Source organism: Salvelinus alpinus, chromosome 1 (assembly GCF_045679555.1).
Source record: "Salvelinus alpinus chromosome 1, SLU_Salpinus.1, whole genome shotgun sequence".
NCBI classification, from domain to species: Eukaryota; Metazoa; Chordata; class Actinopteri; order Salmoniformes; family Salmonidae; genus Salvelinus; species Salvelinus alpinus.
Window position 1 is genome coordinate 94,952,906 of NC_092086.1, and position 10,599 is coordinate 94,963,504.

A 10,599-nucleotide genomic window follows, 5' to 3' on the forward strand; every position below is an offset into this window, starting at 1 on the left:
TTCCACTTGTTTCCTCCAAATTCAGCTAAACCGTCTTGTACTCTAATAAACGTTGGATGACAGCCTTACATCGACATCTTTACCAATGACATCAATGCCTCTCTGCAGGAGAATTGTGCAATATTTATTTTACCCCAGGGAAACAGAACTTAGACTATGAGAAGGTAACAACAGATTTCTCAGAGCTAAAACATTTGGAGTCATCGGTGGTAAAAGAAGACTTCCACGACACTTAGCAGTTTCTATTGTCACCTGTATTACGTATCATTATCCTTTGGTTCCCTCAGAACTGTACAGCAGTTAAGGCCTCTACCGTCTGTGGTCAGTGTTCTGAATCTTCCACCCAGAAGCCCACACATTTTAAAGATGCAAAATAAATGTAGAAGTGTTTAATTGTGTCTCTTCCAACATTTTTTTGTGTCTGTCTTTATAACTGGAGGAGGCACAAGAACACATCACTACACAATAGTATCACCATCAAGCACACAGGACCATGTGAAAGCTTTGTTGTGGATTGTCTTTACGCTTATAGCCTCATCTGTCCTTATCTGCTGGCCCCATGCTGTCCATGGTAGTGATAATAAAATGTGGGCGCCCGGTCAGTGTCACCGTGTGCACTGGGCTCAGGGTAGACGCAGCACTGTGATCTGGGAGATAATGATCATGGAACATTAAGGCCTTTGTAGTGGGCCTTAAATGTTAACAAAGAGCTGTAACGTGTTGCCGCATATTAAGCAGCCCCTAGGTAATAAAAGGAAGGTGCCACAAATCACCCCCACCATGGTGACACGATGGACAGAGGCACAGTTATGGGTGGTGCAGGGAGGGAGGGTCACGTGACACGAGGGCTATGTGACGGTGCTGAGCGCCCATCACCCTGGGTGACTATCAGAGACAATGGCCCGCTGCGCTGACCCCTCCTCTGTCATCACTGGTGCTGACTGACCCCACAGAGAGGGGAAGGGGCTGGCTGGCGGCTGCCATTAATCCTCTGTCCTTATGTTGTAGGTCAGTCCCTGGCCTGCTCCAGCCACCGCCCCAGCTCCCCAACAACACAACCCTGGCCAAAGCATGGACTACACACACACACACACACTTCTTCACAGTTCTTAAAAGGTCTGTGCAGTTAAGAGTGTGTACAGTATAGAGAAAGACACAATATCATTAAAAGTGATGTACTGTAAGTGCAGGTGTGCTCCATCTAGATCTGCAGTATGATAACCTACAACAGTCAGTGGCACACAGCTCTATTCTGGGAGCCATTTCTCAAATGCCTGATACTAGAGTTCCGGAGAGGTTTTTGCATGTTATCTCCTGGTATAGGCTACATGTAGGCGTCTCAGGAAATACAACACAATAGCACAACCTAGGGCTTGCATTTGCATCAAGCCCCTGAATCAAGTGTAGCCTCATCGCATCAATTAGAAGATCATTGTGCAGTGTTATGGGTTACACATTGACATGAGTGAGTTAGAACAGCACGGGGGCGGGCTAATGACTGTCTTCCCCTGAGTTACATTTGAAACCAAACATGCATTATTATCTAACCAGGCAATTCCCATAGAACTTTGAGTTGGTGTTGTATCATTCTCTAAATCGGGCCTCCTAATTCTCTTTTGTGCTGCACAGAATTTTGGAATTGAGATTAAACTGAATTCAATTGAGAAACATATATAGAACCCTTCTAACAAGAACGAGGAATAGGGACTGTTCCTTAGTGCACATGGCTAAAGGCTGTTAGTATGCAATTACAACGCAACTACAGTGTTATTACACAGGTATAGGAGCAACTGCTCTCCAAATATAATACATGCGATCTGTAAATAATGAATGCTCTCACCAAATCTAATAATGTCATATCAGGTTCCCACTTCAAGGAAGGAAGGATAAAAGAAAGGAAGGAAGCTTGTTTGAATAGGGCAAAGAAACCCCTTGCAGCCTACTTTAAAAAAATGTATTCAACCTTTACTTAACTAGGCAAGTCAGTTAAGAACACATTCTTATTTTCCAATGTCGGCCAAACCCGGGCCAAACCCTCCCCTAACCCGTACAACGCTGGGCCAATTGTGCGGCGCCCTATGGAACTCCCAATCATGGCCGGTTGTGATACAGCATGGGATCGAGCCTCTAGCACTGAGATGCAGTGCCTTAGACCGCTGCACCACTCGGGAGCCCATACAGCCCTCCATACATTGAGGAGCCATTTCATGCAAATCCTCCTTTCCTATTACACAAATAATACAGACTTCAGAATTACCAGACAAAGAGCAACGCTGCATCTTTAATACGTTTAAGTATAGCTCAAAGGCTGCCTGCTGGGCTAAAACCACCATGATTTCCACACCATGCAAGCTGACTGCTGGATTACACAGTTTGCTTTACCAATAATAAAATAGGAAACAGAAATAGGGTGGTTATTGCTGCAATCATTTGCTTGTGTGTCTTCTGTGGTGATAGCCATATTCTCCCCGGTCGTCTCCTAGGCCTCTGACAGACACAGCGGTTGCCATGTCAAACGAAGCAGCCCAGCTGATTTGCTTTGATCTCCCCCCTTTCCTCCCTGCTCTCCCCTCCCAGCACGTCATTTGATTTTCTTACTTAACAACCAACACTGAAAATGCGTAGGAAGAATGCTGCCTAAATATAGAAACAGCCACAATAGCTTACACCACAAGCCGCAGAGCAAAACTCTTTCCAACATCATGAGAAGACAAAACAGATAATGATGCATGTCAAGCTGCTGATTGGTAGGTAGGCTCAGGGATGGATTATCTGCACATAACATGGAGATGCATTCATCCAAAAGACTCATTGATGAAAATTGATATCAAGAGACATTAATTAGCTACAGCCGGTAAGCTATCAACTCTGTTCAAGCTCTTTAAGAGTAAAGTTTCATGTACATACAGTGTCTTCAGAAAGTATTCACACCCCCTGACCTTTTTTCCCATTTTTGTTGTACAGCCTGAATATAAAATTGATTAAATTGAGATTGTGTCACTGGCCTACACATAATGTCATAATGTCAAAGTGGAATTATGTTTTTAGAAAATTTAGCAAATTAATAAAAAATGAAAAGCTGAAATGTCTTGAGTCAATAAGCATTCAACCCCTTTGTTATGGCAAGGCTAAATAAGTTCAGGAGAGATTTTTTTGCTTAATAAGTCACATAATAAGTTGCATGGTCTCACTCTGTGTGCAATAATAGTGTTGAACATGATTTTGAATAACTACCTCATCTCTGTACCCCACACATATGATTATCTGTAAGGTCCCTCAGTCGAGCAGTGAATTTCAAACACAGATTCAACCACTGCCTCGGTTTTCCAAATCCTCGCAAAGAAGAGCATCTATGGGTAAAAATAAAAAAGCAGACATTGAATATACCTTTTGAGCATGGTGAAGTTATTAATTACACTTTGGATGGTGTATCAATACACCCAGTCATTACAAAGATACAGGCGTCCTTCCTAACTCAGTTGTCGGAGAGGAAGAAAACCGCTCAGGGATTTCAACATGAGGTCAATGTTGACTTTAAAACAGAGCTGAATGGCTGTGATAGTCAACAACTGAGGATGGATCAACAACATTGTAGTTACTCCACAATACTAACCTAAATGACAGAGTGAATAGAAAGAAGCCTGTACAGAAAATGAACTATGTCCTGAATACAAAGTGTTATGTTTGGGGCAAATGCAACACATCGCTGAGTACCACTCTTAGTATTTTCAAGCATCATGTTATGGGTATGCTTGTCATCTGCAAGGAATAGAGCTTAGCACAGGCAAAGTCCTAGAGGAAAACCTGGTTCAGTCTGCTTTCCAACAGACACTGGGAGACAAATTCACCTTTCAGCAAGACAACAAGCTAAAACACAAGGCCAAATATACACTGAAGTTGCTTACCAAGACAACATTGAATGTTCCTGAGTGGGCTAGTTACAGTTTTGACTTAAATCTGCTTGAAAATCTATGGCAAGAATGAAAATGTCTGTCTAGCATGTCTAACAACTAACTTGACAGACCCTGAATTTTTTTTTAAAGGATTATGTGCAAATATTGTACAGTTCAGATGTGCAAAGCTCTTAGAGACTTAACCAGAAAGACTCACAGCTGTAATCGCTGCCCAAGGTGATTCTAACATGTATTGTGAATACTTATGTAATCAAGATATATTAGTATTTTATTTTTCATACATATTCTACAAATGTTAGAATTTTTCTTGCACTTTGACATGAGTATTTTGTGTAGATTGTTGACAAAAAAAGACAACTCCATTTTAATCCCACCTTGTAACACAGCAAAATGTAGAAAAAGTCAAGGGGTGTGAATACTTTTCTGTCACTTGAGGCTGTTTGGTAGAAGTGGAAATTTCCATTGGGAGTGGAAATCCTCTCCTGTCAATTACTGCTTAAGTGTAACAGTCAGACAAACTGCTTCAGAGCCACAGAGAGACAATGACAGGGAGACATGGCAAAGGATAGGCCAACATGGAGACAGATGGGTCAGGTGTGTGAGAGGATATCATGCTTCAGACAGGGATTAGTGTGTGAAAACTGAAGCACCACCTTGCGGTACTCCACTTGGAGAGCAAAGCACCATTATCTTTTCACCGGCAAGGCACACTGCAAAAAAAACAGCCATGGTTGGAGTGCCATAATAAAGCTCTTTCAGTAAGAATCTAATGTGAGTTCAAGCCTCTTGATTGCGCTCAAGTGAGGGTCTCTGGGAGAGACACCCCTGTTTAGCACCACAAGTGTGACAGCCACTTTCACCCGTCGCTATTCACTTCTCTCATTCATCACACAAATTAACTGAGCCGTTAGGCCATTTAGCTGTATTGACAATTTATATTTTCCACTCTGCTGTCGTACACGGTACTCATGGGAACACTTGTGGACTGTTTTGGGAGTGTCAAGCTGAGACAGGCTTGTCTGATTTCTTCCAGTTAGGATTTCATGGTCAAGTCCAAGACAGATCCGGGGGACTTGTGGTTAACAGCCCCTCTCTCTGTTCCAATTGTCACTACAATCTTCTCATACAAACAGATGGGTGGGATTCAACCAGATGGTTATGGCTTTTGTACCTGTGAAATACTGTGACTAAAACTAGCACGTAAGTTTGATGCTGTAATACTACCCAGATTCTTACAGCACCCCCACATTTGATTGGTTCAGGGTGTGTGTGAAGATGGGATCAGGGCATGGACAGCCTGGAGGAACGTGGCTTCTAAATGACCATTTCCGGTTTTAAAGTCCTTTTTCTTCAGCGATAATGAGCCCTTACCAGTGAATCCTGAATGAACAGGAAGCCTGGCCCAGAGTGAAGGAAGAAATGAAAGTGGCAGTTTGAATGGTGCAGTGATAGGCCTACTGTAGAAAGCATATATCACCCACTCATTGCTTTCTATTTCTAACACTTACTTGAGGTCTTTCTTTGTCCTGAAACAGGTTAATGAGAACTAGTGATTCAGTCCAATAACACTCAAATAGACCCAGCCTTTTATCAACTCAAATGTTGAAGAACTACGAAAAGTAAATGCACTATTCAAAAACATCTGGGGCGGCAGGTAGCTTAGCAGTTAGAGATGCGAGCCAGAAAGGAAAAATCTTCCAGGAAGTGAGCTGGCAACCAGAGATTTGCTGGTATCAAATCCTAGATGCCATTGGCTGCCGTTGTGCCATTGCCGTTGAGCCATTTTTACTATTTTCTACATTGTAGAATAATAGTGAAGACATCAAAACTATGAAATAACACATTTGGAATCATGTAGTAACCAAGAAAGTGATAGAAGAATCTAAAATATGTTTTGATTTGTTTAAGTAGCCACCCTTTGCCTTGATGACAGCTTTGCACACTCTTGGAATTCTCTTAACCAGCTTCACCTGCAATGCTTTTCCAACAGTCTTGAAAGAGTTTCCACATATGCTGAGCACTTGTTGGCTGCTTTTCCTTCACTCTGCGGTACAACTCATCCCAAACCATCTCAATTGGGTTGAGGTCGGATGATTGTGGAAGCCAGGTCATTTGATGCAGCACTCCATCACTCTCCTTCTTGGTCAAATAGCCCTTACACACCCTGGAGGTGTGTTGGGTCATTGTCCTGTTGAAAAACAAATGATAGTCCCACTAAGCCCAAACCAGATGGGATATCGCAATGAAATGTTGCCCAATTGGTAAAGGGACCTAACATGTGTAAGGAAAACATTCCCCATACCATTACACCACCACCACTAGTCCGTACCGTTGACACCAGGTAGGATGGGGCCATGGACTCATGCATGACGCCACAGGAACCGGGATTTGTTGGACCAGGCAATGTTTTTCCACTCCTCAATTGTCCAGTGTTTGTGATCACGTGCCCACTGGAGCCTCTTCTTGTTTTTAGCTGATAGGAGTGGAACCCGGTGTGGTCGTCTGCTGCAATAGTCCATCCGTGACAAGGATCGACGAGTTGTACGTTCCGAGATATCGTTGTGCACACCACTGTTTTACTGCGCCGGTATTTGCCTGTTTGTGGGCCGCCTGTTAGTTGCACGATTCTTGCCATTCTCCTTCAACCTCTCATCAACTAGCTGTTTTGGCCCACAGGACTGCCGCTGACTGGATGTCTGTTTGTTGATCGCACCATTCTCGGTGAACACTAGACACTGTCATGCATGAAAAGCCCAGGAGGGCGGCCGTTTCTGAGATACTGGAACTGCCACGCCTGACACTGACGACCATACCACGCTCAAAGTCGCTTAGGTCACTTGTTTTGCTCATTCTAACGTTCAATCGAACAGTAACTGAATGCCTCAATGCCCATCTGCCTGCTTTATATAAAAAGCCAGGGCCATGTGATTCACTGTCTGTAGGAGCGAACTATTTTTGTTAACAGGTGGTGTACCTAATAAACTGGCCACTGCGTGTATGTATGCGTGTCTTTCAGAAGGGTTGGGTTAAAAGTGGAAGTCAAATTTGATTTGGACCTTTTGTGCAATTGACCAATTAAGTGATCTCAATCTGGAGTGGAAGAGTAGTAGCATGTGCTTCCCTCAAATTCAAACACCAACCTGAAAATCGTATTCAGATGTTTAGATCATGCATATATCACTGATATCAGTATTTTATTTAATTTGCATGCAGAGTATGGCTAGATTTATACAGTATATATTTGTGTGTGTTGGTGACTGAATGCAGGCCGGACCAATGTCACGACAGTATCCCCACCTATCTAAACCCACAAACATGATATTTCTGTATAATACAATTTCCCTATTCTATTATTCTTATGATAATATTTTCCAAGTGCATACTACAGTAAACTAGTGCACACTACCATATTATAGGCCTAAAAACCGGAACCTATACGTAGGCCATCACCCTATGCACAATTTAACCCCTGGTTGGTTCATCAGAATTGTTTACACATGCTAACCAAGTCATCCCCGACACGACTGAAATTCATTTGGATCCACAGACAGGTGCACGGAACGCATTAGGCAGTGAACACTGTCAATATCGACACCTTGGCCTTAATTGGCTCAGAGTTATGGTCGGGGAATTGATCAGGATTATTGGCATGAGGGGTGTTTACCATTGCCGAGAAATGCTCTGCCATTTAATTCTGCATTTTGTCTTGTACCCAAGCTTGCCTTGTCTGATGCATAAATGCGGAATAGTGACCAATAATATAATGAAAATAAAAAGAGGAAGACAATGCCATCATGAGATTGATATGAGGAATTTGGCCCGTTTGATTTCAACTGCACCATCAGCTAACGTTACATTGCTGCAAAATATCCGGGGTTCCAGACAAATATTTAACCTACAGAAAGAGGTCACAATAATAACCAGATAAACGTCAGTGACAAGTCTATTTATAGCATATCAATAGCCTAGCCTATGTGGGAAGTCACAGTATATATAGTATGTGTAAACATAGGATTATTCTTTAAATAATCATGCATAGCATCGCGCAATACAGCTGCAGTGTATTGTGCAAAATAGAAGGAAACTGATGGGGCGCCTCGCATACAGACACCAAAGAGCTGCAGCCCAGAACTGAGCTGAACATACATGACTCCGCAGTTTGGACCGCAGTATTTATCCGTGTTCAGTAGTTAATTACCTCTAAAGTACGTATCTCTTGCTGTGTGAGGTCGTTGGACGCGGCGCATTTCGTCCGGAGCCCCTGTAAACTGGATATGGAGATTTCAATCATGTTCTGGATGAGTTCGCATTGGTGTAGAGCTGCCATCGCTGCGCCACCGCCACTATCCCTCTCCGACTGCTCATCACTCTCGACCATCTTTCCACCTTTCTCAGACACACTATCCATTCCTCGGCATTGGGCACGGGTTTAGGGGGTAGATGCAAACTGTAAATGTTCAAATGCACATGCACCAACGACGCAATATTATTGAACTTAACAAATGTCTCAAAATTCGGACAAAGCAATAAAAATAGCTCGATATCAATATCCTGGTTCAAAGCAATCCAAAGTCCAACAGTGCTCGGGTTGTGTATTCTGCCCGTTCCGCGGAGACTCCGATCTCTCCCTCCCTGACAGCTCTCGCCCAGGCTTTCACCGTCTGTCAGCTGTTGGAAACATCATGGGACGCGTTGCAGTTTGGGAAACGAAGTCCTTCACTATGGCTGGGCACCGCACTCTCTCTCTCACACACACACACACACACACACACACAAAATCAACTTGAGTTGAAATATGTCGCTCCAGAGAATAAGGGATGATGCCGAGATCCACTGCAGTGAACTACCTAGTCATATTCGAACAATATCACAATACTCCACAACCTGTGAACTTGACATGCTTTAACTGCAGAATTAGAACAAACCGCATTGTGGAGAGAATCATTGTGGATCGTTGTTCACTCTGGATCTGTAAGTACATGTGATGTGTCCCTGGAGTCCTCCCTCCTCTCCTCTCCTGGCTCTGACGCAGCACTATGAGCAAGGCCTTGCTTTCCTCATGTTCTGCCTGCATCCCATCTCAGGGTGCAGGGTTTACTCCATAATGTTATGTTAACTCTGAGTAAGATCCTCTCTATTGGCAACCTGTCCACAGGGCCGGAAGAGAGATGGTCTCATCAGCACTCAGACCATGAGGAGCCGAGAGAGATAATGACAGATGGAGGGGTACAAGGCTAAGGATCAGAGAAGTTTGAGCTTCTAGTCTGGTGCATGTAAGCCCTTCTGAGTGAGACCTGTCCTGCAAAGCACCTGCAGGAGCATGCTTCACTCCACACTCAGTACATCAAGAGAAACCGCACAAAATAATCTATTTTGCCATACAACTAACTCTAATTAGTAGGCAGACATTCTGATACTCATCTTTTTAAAGTAATATCTTAAAATGCAGATAACAAGGTAACCCCCTCTAAGGTCCCACTCTCACCTTTGAGGTGTGTGACTGCCCTCCTCTTGCTCAGTGCCACATAGCAATGCTGAAGTCTAGAGACACACTGAGTGAAATCAACGTGTGTCCTGGCTTTGACTCAGGTGACTCTGCCGCCTTTTACGTCACCTACACACTCAAAAACGAAGTTCCATTTCCAGAAACGTGCTCCCCTTCTTTCTTGCGTATTGGACTGAGCTTGTTACAGTCTTGCCAAGTGTAAGGCACAGAGAGCATCAAGGCAAGCAAATTTATTTCATGAAATTAGAATTCCCCCAAATTCAGCAAGGCCTAATTTACAGGAAAGCTTACAGCAATCGAGTGGGGGAGGGAAGAAGGCACTTGTCAGCTTGTTGACATGGCTTGCTAAGCTGAGGATAGACACACACATCCTTTGCCATGCCACCCGGCCCAGCGGCCTCTTAAGCTGTTTGTACTGCAACCTCATTGGCCGGCCAGGCTGCTGCATTTTAGTGTAGACCATAGGAGCAAGTCTCCCAGGAAGCGGTGCATCAGATCAAATTGGATTGTGGACAATCTGATTGCGTGTCCTTTCGTGCCAGGGGATCTCCTGAGCCAACCCTGCAGGTCTGAGGAGGGAGGATGAGACCAGGGAGGGTCACGTTAGACAGTGGGAGTGCTGCTCCATAAAAACACAGAGGTTGGTATTTATTGTCATGAATATCTGGCACAGCCACAAAGTCTTAAAATCAGATTTGAACCCAAACCAAACCACACTGTTAACCCTAATCTTAAATTAAGACCAAAAGTACATTTTTGTTTTCATACATTTTTACAATACAGACAACTTTGACTTAACAGCTGGCCCATCTAGTGGAAATCACTCAGTTCTGCCTCCAGGACAAAATTTATGACAATAAACGTCAACCTGCTAAAAACACAGCCTGCCTGGAAGGACTGCTGCACTGAAACAATTGCATTCATAATGTACCACCACTGTCTGCATTGTCCTTACAGGGCCTTTCTATTGCATTGACGATGTTCAAACAAGTACACTAGAAATGGTTAGTTAGATTGTCAAGTCTTGAGTGTGATGTTCAGACAAAACAGTCTATGTAAAACGTGGCATTAAACATCCCAATCCTTGGACAGGGAGGGGGAGACCAGACCCAGGCATGATCTGAGGAGCAGGGTAGTCAGCCAGACTTTGAGCTTTCATCTATCTACAGTCGCCATGCA

General features: G+C 43.6%; 1 protein-coding gene across 4 annotated transcripts in view; it reads right to left on the minus strand.

Annotated features, from left to right (window-relative positions):
- Window positions 1-8,603, minus strand: part of LOC139535717 (kinase suppressor of Ras 1-like) — a 37,760-nt gene extending 29,157 nt beyond the window's left edge. For 2 of the 4 annotated variants that reach the window (XM_071335453.1, XM_071335443.1), the window contains exon 1: window positions 8,113-8,603. In XM_071335453.1, the coding sequence (XP_071191554.1) occupies window positions 8,113-8,322 (210 nt within the window). In that variant the 5' untranslated portion in view covers window positions 8,323-8,603. The remainder of the gene's footprint in view (window positions 1-8,112) is intronic. The other 2 variants (XM_071335463.1, XM_071335435.1) reach the window with 1 other exon arrangement.
- Between the last annotated feature and the right edge of the window lie 1,996 nt (window positions 8,604-10,599).